This window comes from Ursus maritimus, unplaced genomic scaffold (assembly GCF_017311325.1).
Source record: "Ursus maritimus isolate PB19 unplaced genomic scaffold, ASM1731132v1 scaffold_27, whole genome shotgun sequence".
NCBI lineage: Eukaryota > Metazoa > Chordata > Mammalia > Carnivora > Ursidae > Ursus > Ursus maritimus.
Window position 1 is genome coordinate 18,204,802 of NW_024425230.1, and position 21,265 is coordinate 18,226,066.

The window sequence follows — 21,265 nt, forward strand, 5'->3', positions numbered from 1 at the left end:
ATGCTCTGTGCTATGTGGGTAATCACAGGGTCTTCTGTGTGGACTCGTTCTTCCCAAACTTGTTCTGTCTGAACTTAAGGTGGCCTGGTCTCATATCATAGCAAAGGATACATCTTTATTAAGTCTCCTGCTGGGATGGATAAAATGGGCCAGTGGCCTGGGGCATACCACAAGAGAGAGTAGGGAGTGAGGGCCTCTGGTGGGCAAGGAGCTATGATATCCTGGCAGGAAGCATCTTGGGCAAGGATCAGGGGTTCAAAGATAATGAGGGTTCAAGGATAACCTTGTCTTATAACTTCCTCTCAGTCTCCTCTTTAGGATTATTTAGGATTAAACTATATCTATATATCTATATCTTTCATCTAGCCTACAGTAGGGGAGTAGGACAGGTTACCCCAAGATGGGCGACTTGGGCATAAAGATTATTTTGAGTTAAAAGTAATCAAAACCCAGCAGATGCAGGAAAAGTTCTCTGCCTCCCTCTCAACTGCCTGAATTTACATTGGAAAGGAGAGCCTAGAATAGGAAGAGAACTATGAGCAGAGACTCCCCTTTACCTACAGAATTTACCTGTATAATAGGGCAACCTTGTTTTTCCAAATATCCCTTTTCTTTTTTTTTAATTTCTCTCTCTTTTTTTATTTTATTTATTTTTATTTAATAATATTTTTTTATATTATGTCACCATACAGTACATCCCTAGTTTTTGATGTAAAGTTCCATGATTCATTACTTGCGTATAACACCCAGTGCACCATGCAATACGTGCCCTCCTTAATACCCATCACCAGCCTATCCCATTCCCCCATCCCCCTCCCCTCTGAAGCCCTCAGTTTGTTTCCCAGAGTCCATAGCCTCTCATGGTTCATTCCCCAAATATCCGTTTTCAACTTCTTGCTAATGAGCTTTCTCTCCTCTGTATCCTCAGACCCTGCCCCTCTCCTTAGCTCATATAAGCTTCATGTTGCCTCACTGTCTTTGGAATTTCCATGTCTGTGTGGGTTCCCCTTATGTATGCCTACTAAATTTGTCTCATGTCAATTTGTTTCTAAGTCCAGCTAAAAGGACCATAGGAAAGAGGAGGGTCTTCCTCTGGGACAGACACATCTATGTTTCCATCCATCTATGTATTTATGTGTCTAGTTTATAAATGTCGATAGTATATATGTCTATAGTATATTATTTATGAACTGAGAGGACCTGACCAGCATAATTATCTGGGCTATGTTAGATTCCCTTTTATGTATTCTCATAGTACATTTTTTGACCACAACATTTTAAAACTGTAGTACAACAATTATTACTGTAAAGGGAGCGGGGGTTGTGTCCTCAGCCTGAGAACAATCTAACAGTGTTTGTCACTTGGAATTTTTTTCTTTTTTTTTTGAAGAATGACTAGACAATTTTAATGTTTGTTAAGCCTGCGTATGAGGGTTTTTTTGGTTTGGTTTCGTTTGGTTTCTGTGACGAATGGACACTGATATCCCTATTGGTCCGTTTTGATTCTGGACTAAATAATACGATTCAATAATACCCCAGATGCTTATATCACTAATTATTGTTATCTCATTTGGGTTTTTTATAGCTGCCTCACAGAGTGAGAGCAGGAGTCCCGTTTTACAGCTGTAACTCTTGAGTCTCCTGGACTTTGACGCCAGCCAGAGTTCCTCATTTGTAGACTGACTCTTACCTGGAAACACAGGTCTTGACCTTTCCCAGGATTGTCTGATGCAAAGCTAATGTGGTAGTACAGATACAGAAACTCCACAGCCAGAACCTAGGCAGGTGTATATTTCTGATGCCTGCTCCAAGACCCCCACTAATAATCTAGTAATCACTTGGCCATGTTTTGGGGCTTTGATTTTTTTTTTTTTTAAGATTTATTTATTTAGGGGCTCGTGGGTGGCTCAGTTGTTAAGCATCTGCCTTCGGCTCAGGGCGTGATCCTAGGGTCCTGGGATCGAGCCCCGCACTGGGCTCCCTGCTCCACTGGGAGCCTGCTTCTTCCTCTCCCACTCCCCCTGCTTGTGTTCCCTCTCTCACTGGCTGTCTCTCTCTCTCTGTCAAATAAATAAATAAAATAAAATTTTTAAAAAGATTTATTTATTTATTTATTTGAGAGAAAGAGAGAACATGAGCTGGGCCAAGGGACAGAGGGAGAGGGAGAAGCAGACTCCCCACTGAGCATGGAGCCCAATGCAAAACCAGATCCTAGCGCCCTGAGATCATGACTGAGCCAAAGTCAGATGCCTAACCAACCAAGCTGTCCAGGTGCCCTTGGAATTTGATTTTAAAAATGTGGTCACAGAAGCACTAAGGAGAGCAGCTCTCCATGTGAGCAGAGCAAGATGTATCATGGAATGTTAGAGCTGGGAGGAGCATAGGGGTGCCTGGGTGGCTCAGTTGGTTAAGTGTCTGCCTTTGACTCAGGTCATGATCCCAGGGTCCTGGGATCGAGTCCTGCGTTGGGCTCTTTGCTCAGCAGCGAGCCTGCTTCTCCCTCTGCTGCTGCTCCCCCTGCTTGACTGCTCCCGTTCCTTCTCTCTCTTTCTCAGCAAAAAAAGAAAAAAAAAAACAAAACTGGGAGGACCACTGGAATTGGCCTTTGGACCTCACTTCCAACTGTATCTTACAGATGAAGTGTGGAGACACCATAGAAATACCCAGAACTGCACACAAAGTTGTTACCCCTCCTCCCTCCCCTCCCCCACACATGAAATTTTTGATGAGGCCAGAATTATAATCCAGGTTCTCTTATTGCTAGTATAAGAGAATTTTGATTGAGACTTCCCCTAGTTTTGGAATTTGCAACTAGTAGATTGCAGTCAAAGTCATGAAGACACTCTACATTCAAAAAAAAAAAAAAATCCCCCAAATCCAAAAAGAACAAACAAAAAACTCACTGGACAGATACCTTCCCAGCCCTTACTAAGAGGAGTCAGATTTGAGCCCCCTACTCCTTGCACCACACCCCACTCCAGAATACAGGAAGGGAGACTGGTGGGGCAGGGCTGGGAAAGTGGTCATCAACAGCGTCATGCAAGACCAAGGTACGAGTGCTTCCTGCTTCCTCTGTCCCCAGAAGCTGAGTTAGCTAAGAGCTCCAGAGTAGCTGGTGGTAGAAACTGGAGATGGCTGCAAGGAGGAAGGATTGGCCTTTCTTTTCTGGCTGGCTGAATGCTGGCTGAGATAGAGATCCCGTAGATCTAACCAACGCTGAGGAAGCTGGGAGCTGGGAGCTGGACGGTTGTTGGATTCTAGGCTGGCAGAGGAATTATACCACAACCCCTATCCTCCTTTGCACGTCTCTCCAAAGAGAAGAGAAGTCTGATGCCTGTGTCTTGACGTCTGTCTTACTCTGTTAGAAATTTCATATCTGGCCTCAGAATTGCATGTTATATAGTTAGCACCATTTCACAGAAGATTGCTGTTGGTTCACTACCTATTTTCAGCACCTTTTTAAAAATTATTTTTGCAGTATCTAGCTGGAAAGGGGATACTTTAGGGTTACAGACTTTCCGGTAAAAGAAATCCTAAGGCTGTGCCTAAACTGACAATAAATATCTCTATTGTGTGGGATTGGACCCTAATAATCTGCCATAGTACCCACTCACAGTATGTGGATACCTGAAGGAATAAACAAATAATTGAACGAATGAATGAACGCACAGATGAATGAATGACCGCTAACAGGAACACATCCTAGAGTGTTTACATCAGTGAAGAAACTGATGCTTAAACTGACCACAGAGATCTATGTGTTACTGTTGTTATACCACATGGATTCAGAGCCAGAGAATTTGGGGTTCACATCCCAGTCTGCTACTTAGCGGCTGGATAATCCTTGACCAGATACGTGATTGCTCTATGCCCTCGTCTTCTCAGCAACGAAATGGAGATGTTAACATCATCCTTCACAGGGTCGTGATGAGAATTGGAGATGATGCCTAGAAGGTACTTAGCAAAATGCCTGATAGGAGATGTTCAGTAGAAATCTCCCTATTTATTCAGCAAACACTGATCAATGTCTAATCCGTCCTGGGTCTGAGTAAGGGGAAACAGCCATAGACACATTCATAGGGCAAAACCTGTTTCCTCAAGGAGGGCATAGTTAATCTGAGTGAAGAAAGAAAAAACAAATGGCCCTACCTAGGGAACTAAGTTTGTAAACTAAGGAAATAACAAGTCTTCCTTTTTGGAGTGATCAGAATACTCTATGTCACCATCGTGTGCATGCCTAAAAGTGTAACATTTACGTGTGTATTTGTCCACACAATTATCATCTTTTTTAAAAAGGAAGTGAACCCTTTATCATATGAAATAAAGAGTAAAATGAAAATGAAAACGAGCCACATCTACAAGAGCTTTCACGGGTCCTGGGGTTTTAGCACGAGGGTTTTCTCCATGGCTAGAGGCACAGTGGTTAGAGATGACCAGCTGGTCATCTAGTGAGCCTGAACACCATTAGAATCTTGCTTCCATTTGATCAGAGACTGTGGTCCTCCGTACGATCAGTGCCTACATTTTTCATAAATAAGTTTGTGTAAGAGACTGGGAAAATCAGTGCAAAGCCCTTAACTCTTACACAGAAAATCCAAAGTGTTAGAGTGGACCCATAGTGTAATTGGGTGTTAAAATTACCACCGAAATTCCCAAGTATCGATGCTGCCCTATACTAAAAAGAGTTGCTGGGGGAAAATTTCAAGGAAGTATGTACCATCAAATGCCATGACCTTTGAACTCGTTAGCCAAGTCAAGAATGTAGAAAGAGGCCGGTGTAGAAAGAAGGTTGGTAGTGATAAGATTGTGTTATGGACTCCATCCCACCTCCCCTGCCCTGCCTTAAGCCCAGAGGAACAGCTTCAGTGGGAGCACTGAAAGAGCCTGATATGTGACCCCTAAAATTTAGGAGTCATCATGGATTGGGGTTGGATTTCTCCCCAGGTAATCTAGAGGATAAGCAGGAGGTTGAATCTCTAACTATATTGATGGTGGGTCAGACGTAAGAGAGACAGCAAAGGGCCACCTCTGGCTCCATCCAGCTGAGCCATCTGGAGTGGTAGAGAAACACCAGCCATGATTTGGGAGAGGAAATGCTCTGTAGGGACTGCAAAGCAAGGTCTCAAGTGACCTTCTGGGATGGAGATCTATGTGCCTCATCAGGACCTTCGAGAGAACAGCAGTTGTATATCTGCCCCCCAGGGGGGCTCCACATCAGAGGGTAACCACACCACCATATGAAACTGGATCTTTCCCTCATATGACCTCTCCTTGGGTCTAACTGGAGGCACCAAAGTAGCAATTGATGAGTTGGAAAGAAGTAACGGCTCAAAGTTCAGTTTACCACCAGCGTCGACTCGGAGAACCCTCGCCTTTGAATAGAGATTAAAACACCTATCTACACACTTCACGGGATATTTCTAACTTGAACTTCTGTCACGTAAGAGCGGGAGTCATGCTCTGCCTACCCATTCATTCCAGAGTGAGAGGAAGGCTATGTTCAATGAAGAAATCTGGAAGGACGTAATGCCAGGCTCCATGCGGGTTCAGTGAATGGGTTATGGTAACGTCCCTCTTGTAGACGCAGGGCATATATTGGTTGGTTGTTTATACTGTGCAGAACACAAAGGGGGGTGTTTATAAAAACAGAAGGAAGGTGGGGTTTTTTTAATTAAGAAAATTCCCTGCCTCACTTATTCCTAATCCTTCCTTCCCTGCTCCCCGCCCTTAAGAAGGTCATAGAAAACCTGAAAATTTCCAGATTCCTGATACTTTTTCTCTTCTCTGTCTCATTTCTTCCAGTCCCAAACCTCCAGTGAATGGCCGGGTGGCAGCGATGCATTAATAAGCTATATAAGACTTGGTGCTGTTTCACTCATGGATATTATTTTGAAGGGTTACTAATAAGAGGCATCTGAGTATTCTTAGATTGGCAGAGGGGATGATTTGAACTAGGGAGACCTTGGTTTTCTTCAAATCAGACCCTGCCGAAGTCCAGGCATCTGAAGGTCAAGGTGCCGCCATCAGGATCTGCAGGTGGCTCTCGTGTATCTTCAGCCCTGTGCCCAGGGCCTGGGTTCTCCCTCTCTGGGCAGCATCAGCCGCCTCCCCTAAGGGACTTCAGCAGCCCACTCCTGTCTTCTGGAACCTGCTGCTGCACCTTGAACTTCCAAGTCTCTTTGCCTGATAGTACATCCCCATTCTTTGGCCAACAACAGGCTCTAACCTGAACACTCTCCTTCCTGTAAGAAACGTGATAGCCAAAGGAGGCTGGAGGCAGAAGGGAGAAGACAGGACTGTTGGAAAGAGTTCCATTAAAAAATAAAACATGTCTCCCCTTTTGAAGTGAACAAAGCCTGCTAATAGGTCCCCCGCTTGCTGGGGTTTCCAGCTGTTTCCTCCTGAGCACGTGGGTATCAAAGCCACACGGGCCTACCATGGGACTGTTTGCTCTGTTGCCAGAGCGATCACAGCCTGACAGTGCTCAGCTCTGCTCCTGTTTTCATTACTATTATTATTACTTCTCTGCTCGTGGATTCTGAAGACTTCCTTACACAGAAGCAAACCCTGGGGAATCACAAAGCCACATGCACGCAGTTGGCAGTCGCTGTGTGGCCGCTCTTGGATTGATATGGCTTTAGCATGTTCCCTTTATCTGGGGAGCAGAGCCAGGGGTGTTTAGACTTACCCCCACATGAAAGAGAGGGTTCCCTGCAGAAAATGTCAGCCGACCACTCTAGGCAGCAAGCAGGGTAGAAGGAGAGTAGTAGCCTCTTCATTTTTGTTGGAATATGTCGCTGGACTGGGGGCCTCCTGCCTGCATCTGGGCTGAGAGGCAGAGTCAAGGCCACACGGTTTGGGACCTAGACTTGCAGCTCTGGATTCTGTCAATGCTTTGCACACAGAAAAAAATAATTTTCATTGTATTGTATTGTAATGTATTGGAGAGAGCATGAGAGCAAGAGAGAGAGCATGAGTGGGGGGGGGAGCAGAGGGAGAGGCAGAAGAGACTCCCTGCTGAGCAGGGAGCCTGATGTGGGACTCGATCCCAGGACCCCGGGATCATGACCTGACCTGAAGGCAGGCGCTTCACCAACTGAGCCACCCAAACACCTGCAAAAATAATTTTCTTAAATAAATTTATGAAACACATTTCTCTTTGCATTGTCACTGTATGTATACTTTAAAATGCAGTGTTTATGCGTAAGGTCTCACATGTCAGTGTCCCAAATCTATTTGCAATGTGGTAGACGTGATTTGCTGAAAAGCACAGCAAAGTTTTAGAAGGATTCAGACATCTTTTTCTCCCCGAATGTTAATTGTATTAATCAGTGCTGTCAATAAAATTTTCTTACTGGTTCCTTTAGTTCAAACACTTTAAAAGTAACCATTATTTCTTGATTTACTTATCAACTCATTGTGAAAATTTTATGCAGCAATCTCATTGCTTTGAAGTCCTGAATGATGATTTTTCTCTGCATTTGGTCAGGCCTCATTTGCTGACTGAATATAAAGTTGTTATATTGGTTTTGGTCAGATATTATCTTTCGGATCATAACATTCAACTCCTAGGCACGCATAAATCTGTAGGCCCTAATGGATCTTAGCCCCTCTTCCTGTTTGTATTTGTTTTCTTCCTTCTCTGTCCCTCTCCAAAGTATTCAGTCAAGTGAAGCTTAAAGGGAAATATCAAAAGTATCAAACGAGCAGTGCTAGTGACCAGAAACGCTCAGAACTGGAAGGTCTGTAGAGGGTAGGCAGATAAAATAAATGCAGGGGTTAGGAAGGTGTAAAGTGGTATGTGTTTAAATGCTTTCATCACTACTACTCCTGCTTTGTTAGGCTACCTTGATAACACTGTGCGGGAGCATGGAAAATGGCCTAACAAAGTAGGTCTACAGGTCCTTAAGCTTCCAAGCCCAGCTAAAGCCAGAACCATCATTCTTCCTCTGAACATCCACAGTGTTTCCCACTGTAGCGTATGTCCTGTATTGCCTGATAGATTGTAAGATCCACGAGGACTGGTGTTTTCTGTCTCTTTCGATGGTCCTCTAAATGCCCACCCTGCCCTCCAAAATTACACCACGTGCCATATACACTGTGAGATACAGAGATAGAGAAATGAAGGTGGTCTTCTGGGGGGGGCAGGCACAAAAGTGCCCTTTGAGCATTGGGACCATGCTTTCTCCTTCCTAACGCCTAGCACAGCGTCACGTACGTACAGAGAGCTAAATAAATGTCCATGAAATGAGTGGAGAGTAGACTGTCATAATTATTTGCTGAGACTGAGCCTACTTGCCAACCTTCAGAAAGCTCCATAATTCTTCATGAAGCCAAGGGCGCTCCTGGGAGATCCCGCACATAAATGCCCATGCAATTGGAGGGCAGTTATCAGCTATTCATGGATCCCTATCGGTCGGTACAACCTAGTTAGAAACCTCGTGGGTGGAACAAGCAAACATTCCCTGGACAAGCTGGTCTAGGGTTTTAGGAAATGGTGGTAGCAATGGTGATGGTGCTGGGATATTATCAGGGTGAAGAGCTCCCCAGGAAGTCACTCTGGTCCCCTTGGACTGTCACATGGCTCCGTCTCACTCTTTGACCAACTTGCTTGATTCGTCAAATGAAGCTTGCTTTTGGGGTGATTTCTCTCCTCTGTTCTGCTCAAGCTCTGTATTTTCTTGGTTTAATTCAGCTTCTACTTTCCATAAAAATGTCATATACTAGGAATATAATTCTCCTATCTCACCCCATTCAGTAACCTGACTTTTATTGATGGATGGAAGCTCTAGCTTTCCTTGAATGTCCAGGTCCATACTTTGCCCTTCTGTGTCTCATCCACATCCAACTGACCAGGTTATATTGGAGGAAAATAGAGGTTTAAGTTGGAAGAATGAGAACGAAAACCAAGCAAAACCGAGCGGCACTTATACATGCGTGCGTACATGTATTTATACGTATATGTTTGTGTATTTGTCATCTCTACAGATTCTGCTGTGTCCTTGGGTGGAATAGTGCATGTGGGAAAAAGTGCTTGAAATGCACATTTATGGAACCTCTACCCAACAGGTCTGCACAGGGCACACGCCCTTTGTATCTCATTTAATCTTCACGAAAACATTTAAGCGATAGGTTCTATTTTCCCGTTGTAAGGATGAAGACATTGGGCTTGGTGAGGCTGTGTAACTTGAACGTGGTCACTTGGATAGGAAGTGGCAGAGTTGAGATTCATATTCCAGAAAGCTGACTACCAGAATAATCTGTTTTCACGAGTCCAAGCAGAGGCCTTAGTGGGGACTATGTTTTGAAGTATTGCTGCCCAAAGGAACTGGGCCGCGAGCTGTTGATCCCTCTGTTGCTGCAAAGAGATGAGGAGCTTGTACCAGAATACAAAGGGACACAATCACAGAGCTTCCTTCCTTGACCAGAGCAGCTGAACTGAAAACATGTGCTTAATAACGTGAGTGACTCACTTTTGGGCTGAGGCCCCCTGTTTGATCACAGGTAAGTGTTCGTGAACAGTTCAGAGGCAAACACTAATCTGGTGATCGTGCACCGAGAAGTGCTGGCCTGAATACCGTCACGGTGCTCTTACCTTGCAAAAGCTGCTGGCCATCCAGTGTGGTCAGTGAGGGCACGTGCGGTGGGCCACTCTCCGAAGAGCCACCGTATGTGTGGGAGAGCTGGGAGCTGCAGCTTCACTGTAATGTCATTCCACCTTTTCGTGAGGGTGGTTTGGTTTGTGTCTTACACCCTAGTGCGACAAGGAGACTAGTTGCACTTGGGTAGGCTGGTGCAGAGCACGGAGGCCTGGGTCAGGGTTAGCGTTGGTATTCCACTGCTATGCCTAGTATGTTCGTGCTGTTAGCATATCAACATACTTGCACACCTGTGGGCTCAGAGCCACTGCCCGTGCCCACCACGCGAAGCCTCCCACCTGCCCCTTCACCATCCTGTCCTCCTTCACTCCTCTGCCATGTCCCCCAGTACCTTGTCAGGATTCAGAAACTAAAGGATTAAAATCTGGCAAAGCAGAACTCTGCTCCATTGCTATGACCAGCATCCGCTCTCAGGGATCATGGCCCTTTTCAGATGAGTTTCATAAAATGTGGTACATGACTCATATGGGCCAAGGTAGGAGGACCTTCCCTCTTTTCTCCCCAGTCTGTGGCACAAGAAGGAAAGTTCAAGATTAGGTCCGAGGGAACCCATAGTGACCACGGCTAGAGAGGTTGCTCCTGGTAGTCATCATATAAGATGGCCTAGGGCTGGTTTCAGAAGCCAGGGGCAGAGCTGCAGGTCAAAGGGCCAGGGGATATGAGAATGAGGGACAGTGGGTGGCAATAGTGAAGGAGGGCGATGACCTCCTTTTGCCCACGGCTGGGCCTGTGCGTGTCCCTGGGGCCATATTGGATGAGTCTTCTGGTAAGAAAGGGAATGGGGAATTTAAAAAGTTAGGACTTACACGGCCATATAACCTATAAGAAAACATGACCTCCAAAACTCCAAAAGCCTTTATTAAACAAACATGTGAAGTTTAAAGCCTGTATTGACATGGACGTTTGATTCGTGTCAAGGGAACATTTATTGTAACCCTAGTCCTAGTGTGCTTCGCTACATAAGCTTGTGTAAGGCATTGCCAGTTTATGCGTCTATAAAAGAGGTTAAGCTCGCTTAGACTGCTCTCTCTGTTCAAATTCTAGGCTGCCTAGGATACAGGCTCTGTTCCTGTTTACTCTCATATGCATGGTCCAGAAAGACATGGAAAGGCAATCACAGAGGCCTTTGCAGTCTGCTGTGTCATTCATGGCTTGAGCACAAATTCACCAATAAAAGACACAGGGAAGGTCTTGCATTCAAATAAAGGACACGTTTAAAATCCAGCCCACACCTTCAGGCCTGCTGTTCCAGTGAATGTAGGGCCTTTTTGCAGTTACTAGGGAAACAGTTGTCAGTAAGGGGTCAGGAGCCTGGGCTGGAGGGATGGAGACAGAGGGCCTTTGCGCAGAGGAGCCCAGCAGATGGCAGAGACACCAACATGCCTGGTGACGGATTCTGTCCTCAGCGTGAAGGCATTAGAGTCGTTTGATGGGTTTGGTAAGGCAGGGGAGCCGAGGAGCCCTCTACCAGCCCTCTGGCCTGCCGCCCTGCCTGCCTGTAGGACTTCCCAGATCCGAGGGGCTGGACTGGCTCTAACTTCTCTGCAGAGGATGCTCAAAGTTCATTTGTTTGCAGCCTCTCCAAACTTGTTTAAAACTCTCAAAGTCACGGCCTCTAACTCACGCTGACCCTCTGTAAAGCTTCTGAGACTGTTTCCAGGGAATAGAGTCCTTATTGCAGGCTCTTTATCCCAAAAGGAAAATAGGCACAGGCCCAGTGACCCAGAGAAATGAAGAGGGACGTGGAGGCTGCCAGGTAGTGTGTGCGAGGGAAGCAGCAGGTAGGCAAGAAACTGAATATGCCCAACCGGCATTCCTCTGCCTTTTGTTATTACGTTAAGTATCTCACTTACAGTATTTTATTGAAATATTTAATTTAACTAATAATGTAGAAAAGTGAATTTTGAATTTAATTTTACTTATAAATTTAAAATCACATAGTATCTAAGTTACGTATTAATTCAGATGCGCTAGCGTTTCCAGGCTTACAAGCATCGCTTAAGGAAGTATGTGTGGCAAAGACAATGACGTAGTTTTCATGATTAAAAATAAAATAAGGAAAACAACACGCGCACCCTCACCATGCATTTCTAACCGCCGTGAACATTTCGGTGCACGTCAATCACTTTAACAATTTTAAATAAAATGGAGATCATAATAGATGTGCTATGCCCGAGTCAACCTCCTGCACTTCCGTGCTAGCCCATGAATACATCCCGTGGCGTTGCTTATTCGAAACACACCACGGTCTTAATATTCCATGTTGTGAATACACTCAAGTTTGACTAGTAATATATTGCCACACATTTAGGATTTTTTTTTCTATCATTCATCTTATGATTATTTTCTTAAGATAAATTTCTGGAATTTGCATTGTTAGCTCTGAGAGGTAAGCATTCTTAAGGCCTTTGAAATCTATTTCCAAATTATCCTTTGGAACTAGCACAGTGATAAGACCATCCATCAGGAACAGGCCGTGATAATGTCTCTTTATAGCCCTTTACAGCAGAGCGTGGTGATTTGGGGAGTGAGAAGTAAATGTGAATTGAAAAGCAAATGATGGTATTTCATTGTTGTCTTAATTTGTATTTTGTATCATGTTATTTTTTCCTTTATTGCAATTACATTTATTTTGTGATTTCTTTTTTGTTTGTTTGTTTAGCATGGTTTGTGATCTTTCAGGCTATCCAGATATATTTAAATTTTATTTATTCAGTCATTACTATTTTCCTTTATGGTTTCTTCTTTGAGGATATGCATTGAAAGATCTTCTCCTGGTCTGGAGATAATAGAACATTTGAATATATATTTTATTCCTCGAATAATCATTCAGGTTTTTTTTTTAAACATTTAATCCCTTCATCAAAATAGAATAATTTTGTGATTGTGGTAAGATTTTTCCCTTGGAATATTAACCAATCATTTTTGTTTTATCCCCAAACAATCCATTTGCTGGTGACTTGGAAGGCACTTTATCGTATGCAAACCTGTACACATTCCACGGGCTTTGGCGGTCTCCTTATTCTTCTCTCCATCTGCCGTGTCTTGCCATTTCTTGCATTAATACCGTAGCATTGAATTATTGTAAGCATATAAGATCTTCCCATTGTCATTTCTTTTCTTACTCTTCATTCCAAAATTATTCTTGGGTACTTTTGCCGTGTATTCTTCTAAAATGGAATTAATTTACCAAGTCTGAAAATCCCCATTGGTGTTTTGATTTCTTATGCTTTTATAGACTAGTATGAGGAGAATTGATACTGCGTGGTATTGCTTTCCCAGAATTCAGCACACTGCTTTATTCGTTTAAATTTTCCTTGTTATCTCTTGGTGAGGTCCTGGGATTTATCATACAACCCTTGGGGTATTTATTATTAATTCTATTCCTAGACATTTTATAGTTGTGTTGCTATTGTGAATGGGATTTTTATTATACTTAATAATTTATTTTGCTGGTTTATAGAAAGAAAATTGATTTTTGGATATTTAATTTGTAACCTGTCTACTTACTCAATTCTTGCCTTATATCTAATAGATTTTCTGTTTCAGTTGATTCCTTTGGTTTGTTTTAGTACATAATCAGTCTTCAAATAATGATAATGTGATTCCTTCCTTTCTAATATGTATGACTCATTTTTCTTATCTTATTGAATTGTTTGGAACCTGTCAAAAAATGATAAATAACAGTAGTGGGAACAGGCCATAGTTTTGGTCATAGTTTTAATAAGGACTGTGTATGTCAAGTATGGCTCGGAATATTGGTTTATCTAAGCATTTGCTATTGTTAGTGGTAATAATAAGTACTTGTACAATCTGCAGTGGGCCAAGTGCCGATGTAAATTTTTATATATGCAAACTCACTGAATTATCTCAGCAGCTCCATGAGATAGGTATTATTATTATTTTTCCCATAACACAGATGGGAAAATCGAGACACTAATAGGTCAAATGACTTCCCCAAGACCATACAGTTAGCAAGTGGCAGCACTGGAATTGGGATACCAGCAATCGGGGCCTTAGGACCTGTGTTGACACCCACCCCGCCATGCTGCCCCCTCAGGTCTAGAAACAGTTCTGGCGGGCTCATATACTAAGACTTGTATCGGAAATGGATGCATCCGTCCAGAAATTCTTGGTTTTTACTATTCTGCCTTTTGATCTCTTTATGTACTAACATTTATGCTAGTAGATTCCCTAATGATGTCATCCCCCTGCCATTCTTAGAAAAATACTCTCTAGATCGTGCTGCATAATTATTTTTATATATTCCTATTTCTGAACACAAACCACATTTTGTTTAATTGGGTTATCTCTATATGTGGATATATGTATTATATGTAGATTTATGTAGGTATATGTAGATATAATCAGCAGATAGCCTTATATTAGTTTCAGGTGTACAACACAGTGATTCAATATATATATATATATATATATTGTGAAATGATCACAATAAGTCTTGGTAGCACCCATCACCACACACAGTTACATTTTTTTTTTTCTCGTGAGGGGAACTTTTAAGATCTCCTCTCAGTAACTTTCAAATAAGTGATACAGTATATTAACCGTAGTCACCATGCTGTACATTACATGACTGACTTATTTTATAACTAGAAGTCTGTACCTTTTTCCCAGCCCCTACTCTTCTGCCTCTAACAACCATCAATCTGTTCTCTGTTATCTGTGAGTTCATCTTTTTTGTTTGTTTTGTTTTTGTTTTTGTTTTTTTAGATTCCACATAAACATGAGAAAATACGGTATTTATCTCTTTCTGTCTGACTTATTTTGCTTATCGTGATGCCCTTAAGGTCCATCCATGTTGTCACCAATGGCAGGATTTCTTTCTTTTTATAGCCGAGTAATATTCCAACACACACACACACACACACACACACACACACACACGCACACACACACACACACATCTTCTTTATCCATTCATCCATTCACGGACACTTAGATTGTTTCCATGTGTTGGATATTGTAAATAATATTTTAAAAGACACTATGACACTTTATCTACATGTGGTTTGCATTTAATGCTGTCTCTTCTTTGGGTTTATCTCCTTGAGGCCGTCACACATAAACAACATTCTTGAGGCACAACTTTTTCTTCTCAATTCTGTACATGTTGCTTCATTGTCTTTGATATTTAAGAGTGTGAATAAATTTCAGGTTATTTGATTTTGATTATTTATAGGGTACCCAATGCTTTTTTGGGGTTTCTTTTTATTATATCTCTTATATTTGGTGAATATGTTGGTATGTAGACTCTAATTTTTTTTAAAGATTTTATTTACGTATTAGAGGGTGTGAGGGCATGAGTTGGGGGAAGGGCCGAGGGAGAGAGAGAAGCAGACTCCTTGCTGAGCAAGGAGGCTGATGTGGGACTCAGTACCAGGAGCCCAGGATCCCAACGTGAGCCGAAGACAGATGCTTAACCCACTGAGCCACCCAAGCACGCCATTATTTTTTAAATACAAAATAGTTCTCCCTTTCTTTTCCTCATCCTCTTTCCTCTCTTTTTTCTTTTTCTTGGCTTCCGTGGTGATTATCTGAGTCTGAAATTCAAAAGGGGAGTAGATCACTTTTTCTTTATATATATATTTCATATATATATGATATATAAATATATATAAATATATAATTCATATATATATCATATATAGATATCATTCATATACATATATATTATAATATTATCATCACCACACATAGTTACAAATTTTTTTTCTTGGAGGAGAACATTTAAGATCTACTCTCTTAGTAAATATTTAATTTAAATATTACCTATTAAATATACTACTCTCTTAGTATATGTTAATATATATATATATATATTTGTCATTATTTTAATCTATTATTTTCTTTGAGATATTGGGAAATTTCTTGAGGTCGTCTGCTACATAATGAATTTTATTTTCTGCATCGAACAGTCTGTTAACTCTTTTCATTTGGGTTTTAATTTAGAAATTATATCTTCCATCTCAATAGTATCATTACTTTTGAGCTCTTGTCATATCTTTCACTGTATTTTTACCAATGCAATCTACTTTTGATCCTTTATGAGAATATAAACAAGAAATGTCTCAGATTTTCCTCATTTCTGGCAGTAAACCTTTTTCATAAAAAAGACGTTTGTTTGGTGTTTCAGAGTGCCATCCTTTTAACTGCGTTATTTGTGCATAGATGTAACATTTTCCCTCTATGTATTCTTTAGAGGGAGTTCAATGACGCCCAATTTTATAGAAAGAGGTGGGCTTTGCCAGAAGTTGTTGTAGATCCTTGGATCTCTAGGATACTAATTCCTGTCCACTTATAACTTGGGCTTAGGTATGGAGACAGAGGCCCATGCAAATTTGAGGACCAGTTGAAGATCACCACATAAAGGCAGGACCTCCAAAGATGATGACTTGTCACTGAATTAGTGACTTCACCGTGTGTGAAGGGAGAATGTGAGGATGCTTGACTCTCTTAGCCATGGCTTTGGGTACAGCAGACAAAAAAGGAAAAGCCCTCATTTATAATTTCTAAACACAGATCCTCCCTTAAGCAGGTCTGGGGTCAAGATTAAAATGTACGCTATGGCCCTAAAGGCTTCAAGCCGAGGCTTCAGCCTGTAGTGGTCCCTGATGGGTAGTCCCCAAGTTCCTAGGGGAACAAAACACAAGTTCTCTCTGGAGCAAAGAGACTTGAAGCTAATCACAGAGACTTTCTTCAAGTTCAGAAAACTGTGAATTAAGACTCTCAAAAGATCACCAAGTATTTGAGCAGGAAAGCCCACAGTATTGACCTTAAACAGGAAGTCAGACAAATGATGGATGCCCGCAAAGACTGTCTATACAGGAATAATCAGGAGTAGAATATAAAATAACTATATTTATAGTGTTCCAAAGACAGTTTTTGAGATGAATGAGTCAAAAAGCAGATTCAGTAAAGCTGGAGAGCAAATTATTAAAATGGAACATTGATATGAAAAGAGACTCAGAATTTATTACAGTGATAGAAATAAAAAAATATGAAAGTAAAGGTAAGAGATATGGAGAACAGAATAAAAATAAATAAGTTTAATAGGAGTGTTAGGCTTATCTTTGCTCTCCTTGATGGGGGATGGGGGAAAGGCAACACTCAGAGAGATGGTGGCTTACATTTTTCTAAAACTGATGGGAGACACCAATCTGTAGGGTCAATAAATTACACATAAAAGAAGTAAAAATAAATCTAAATGTGCTTCAGGAATGTACTGCGGAAGGGAATTCTCCTCATGTATTAGCATGTTGCAGCTTTTTAAAAAGTTTCTGGTATGCGGATGTTCTCTTTATAACATCTGTCCTCCAAATTTCTCTGTTTTATTGGCAAATCACAGCAATAATGTCTGAAAGTGTGTATGTGGTATTGGGGGTGGCCACTTCTGCCTTTATTGCCAAATCGTCACCAGAAATCACATCATTACATGCTTTGTGTTTCGCTTTTTTCCCCACCTATCATTAAATCATAAGCGTTTTCCATATTGTTGAACGGCTGTTATAATAATCGTTTTAATGACTTTATTATAACTCATCAAATTTATTCCATTATAATTTCCTCAGTCATTTCTTCCTTACTAGATATTTAGTGTTTTATTTCCTTCACATTTCAATGATTATGTATAACTTTGACATAGTACATATTTTACGCATACAGCTTCACTTTTATTTTGAATCAGTCCCTCAGGAAAAAGTTTTCAGAAGTGATATTACTATGTCAAATGTCATTGCATTTTGATACGTGCCAGCTTTTATCATAAGAGTCAGCACTATGTATCATAAATTTGAATATATTTCTATCCATTTGCTGAGTGTAAGAGGCATTTGTATTTAAATAATAAAGTAGAATATTTTTCCACGCTTGATTATTCACTGCTTTTCTCCTTTTGCTCACCAATTATCAGTACCTATACTTTCTAAACATTTTTTGTGGACCCTATGTTTACCTTACTGGTGTGTAATTTTCTATATTAACACAAATATTCTTCCCATATCTATGATATTTAAAAATTGTGTGATGAGGGTAGTAGCCAGTTTCGGAGTCAAATGTACATGTGAATCAACTGTCTGGCTCACCTAACACTCATTTCTAACACTGCTGTCTTTTTCCTGTCTCTTTTAAAGTGGTTGAACAAGCTAAAATATTCAGTTACCAGACCATCGTAAAGCTGGAGCTGGTTCTATTACACAGCTCTAGCCAATAAAATATAAGCAAGAGTATGCTTGCCTCCTTTCCCCATTTTCTCTTTCTCCTTCTTTGCATGATGTGCTGGCTGGAGCTACAGCAGCCACCTTGCAATCATGAGAAAACCAAGAGAATGACAGATACGGTAGTCCTGATTTTCTTAGGACACTAAAATAATGCCATGAACTTTCTATCCCCCCCAACTTATTATGAAAAATAAACCTCCATTTGTGTTTAAGCCACTATTGTCAGTCTTTCTGTTACTAGCTATGGGGGGGAAATCCTAATTAACACATATAAGCTGGGAGGAGAGGAGAGTTGGGTCTCTATTTTAATAAGACTCACTTTTAAACTAGCTCAAAGCCAGCTTTATTTATAAACTTGTTACTGTAAACCCATGATAACTGACCCAAGGAGATATCAGGTTTCTAAATTTTATCTACCTGTTTTCTGGACCATATCCAGAGATGTGAATTCATCTCCTGAAGCAAAAATAAAGTATTTCAGTCTTCATGACATTTGACAGTGGCGGAATAGTTAAAGGTGTTCATATACTTCCTACTCAAAGAAGCAAAGTTCCAGTTGACAACTACAACGTGTATCCAAGAGACAATACGTTCATGTGTCTCCATATCCATCCATGGGGGGCCATTGCTTATCCATTCCTCATATTTTGAGGATAAGCTCTGTAAGGGGCTATTGGCTCTGTGCCAGGGATGTAAAACAAATACTGCTCAGTCCTTGCCTTTGAGGATTTCATTTCCAGACTGGGTGGTGAGAGGAGACTATCCATATAAATAAATATCTTGCGTGTGAGAATAAAAAGAGTAGAATAGTAAAGAGAGATTCTTAGTGGAGAGCAAAATGGAATAAATTATTTGCTTAAGATCCCACAGCCCATAAAGTGGTTCAAGTGCCTTTAATCGAGGTCTTCTTGACAAGTCTTTTTTATGATACCAACCATCGCCTGAAATAAATGGACCAATATTTAGGATATGGAAATATTTTTGTCTTATAAAAATGCTATCATTTTGGCCATTGTTTGTAGAAATTCACTTATGTGATGGTGTTGCCCCGGACCTATCAATATGGCTCATGCAATGAGATTTGTTTCCCTCAAGGACTTGTCCTTCTTTTGACCTGTTTTTGCTCTGCTAGATGCTGGCATTACACACATGTATCAGGCATCCTGCCTGCCTTGAGGGGCCAGATTTGGCTCATAGTCTCCTTGTTTACTCTTTGTTGCCACCAGCAAGGTGGCTGATTGAGGAGGAGGGCATGGCCTTCGCTTCATAACTCCCCACCCAGCTGGCCATTCTAGAATGAAGAAAAGCAGCCAGGAAAACAGGGTGCAGGGGAAGAATCAGACCTTAGAACTTTAGCTCATGGAAAGAGACTGAGATTTTTCTCCGTCTTTAAACAGTGATCTTTTCTATTGACTTAAGAAAAATAACTTGTTAAACATCTGTCTTCCCCTCCCACTGCTGTTGTTTACAGAGAAACAGACTTCCCTTAACTCTGAAGCAATGTCTCCTTTCTTTCGGAAAACAGGTGTCCAAACATGCAGCAAATCAAATTTTCGAACAGCTGAAATAGACTTTCTACTTTCCATTATCCTTTTACCTAGAAATTCTTTTGTGAGGCTGATGATTTCCCAGTTTGGAATTTTGTTTTCCCTTGTGAAGCTTATGACCAGTCTTTTTGAATTTTTACTATCACAGCTCCGTTCTCTGTATCACTGCTATTTGGATCTGAAAAGCTACTTAAAAATAATATTCAACTATTGATACTTTTTCATTGAAATGAAATGTATTTATAAACATAAAGGACTGAGGACCACATTGAATTCTGTCATATTAAACATATTTCCTGGGAATAAGGAAGGAGAAATTGAGCTGATATTGACCAGCATTGTGTGGACTCTGGACCATCACTACATGACTAAGTGTGTGGAAAGAATTATGATCTCATTTTTCAGATGAGGAAATCGGGGCTAATAGAGTTCATTAAGTCCAAGATCACACAATCAGAAAACGGTAAAGTAGAATTCAAACCCAGTTCCTATCTAATTTTAAAAAACAGGCACTTTGTACTTCATCATGTAAGGGAGCCCTCCCTAGTCTTTGTATAGCCCTTTGTTGAAGAGTCAATCACAATTCACTTGACTAGTCTCTATCACTGTGAGCTCGTGGGTAAACTATCAACTCCAAGGGTCTAAATCTCCTTCTCTATGTAATGGATGAAATAGCGACACCTATCTCATAGGATTTTGGTAGGTATTCATTGAGTTAAATGCATGGGAAAGGGCTCAGAACAGTATCTGGCACCTAGTAAATGCTCAATAAAATTGTTAACTCTTATTATACATTACTTCATAGATAGTCGTACCGAGTAAATATCATGGCTTTGCTCTCATGTGCTATCTCAGTATAGATGAAATAACAAATGCTGGTGATGTTGTTCTTAGTTTTGGTAGTTGTATATGAAGGCTCTCCCTCATTCTTGTCCACTGGTTGACAAATTTATGGAAGAGAAAGGGCATCTCTTAGTACAATTGTTTACAATCTTCTGTTTCAATAGTGGAACCTTTTTAAAAAATATAGATGGAAGAACTGCTGTTTTGACTGAAGTGGGAGAAGTGACTCCTGGAACCTCATGGACCTCTCTGCTCTTCAGGACCCCTGCCAGCTCATTATTGTCTTGGGGGGAGGTCCTTCTGGGAAACCCTCAATGACACATAATGCAGACTGAGAACCACCAATCCAGAAAGCACCCAACAAAGCACATTAGACAGTGACTGCTAAATGCTATTAATTCTCAATTTCTGTGATAGGCTTGTGTCCAGGAGTCCTTTCTTGGTCTCAAATTATCTTCACTCCATTCCCATTATGTAGTCTCTGCTGATGGTTTTATTTACCTGGCAGGGTCTACAGTTTGGCACCAGTGAGCTGGAGGAGATGGGAGCCGTGTTCTGCTTGAGTCTCCTCATCTTGGAACTCAAGTCTGTAAGCTGCAGTCATCAGCTCCTGACCCGGGCAGCAACTCTCCTGAATGTTGATGAAGAGGCTCTGGACCACCACCTCCAGCGGTAAGATGCTCACGGGGGTGTGAGGGAAATCTGGGCCTTGGTGTTCCGATCGGAGCGCATCTCAGAAATGAAAGTCAAGTGGTTCTACAGGTCGTTGACAAGGAGAAAATACAGAGGGACCGCCAGCTGAAGGTAAGGGCAATAGTGCTCTACCGGAGCCAGACCAGGGCATTCTCACTTCTTGATGGACACAGGGAGGGTGCTGCCTCCATGTACGCATAAATGAATATACAAAGCTACATGTAATTATGAACATGCATTATTAATAAAGTTTGCTTATGGTAGAGAAGATGCAGCTTAGCAACAC

The 21,265-nt window shown here is 41.4% G+C and overlaps 1 protein-coding gene across 1 annotated transcript in view; it reads left to right on the forward strand.

Moving 5' to 3' along the window:
• The window catches only part of AGBL1 (AGBL carboxypeptidase 1), a 689,944-nt gene that overhangs the window by 469,669 nt on the left and 199,010 nt on the right, over window positions 1-21,265 (forward strand). Inside the window, exon 22 of the mRNA XM_040642611.1 lies at window positions 20,795-20,958. Within this exon, the coding sequence (XP_040498545.1) occupies window positions 20,795-20,958 (164 nt within the window). The remainder of the gene's footprint in view (window positions 1-20,794; window positions 20,959-21,265) is intronic.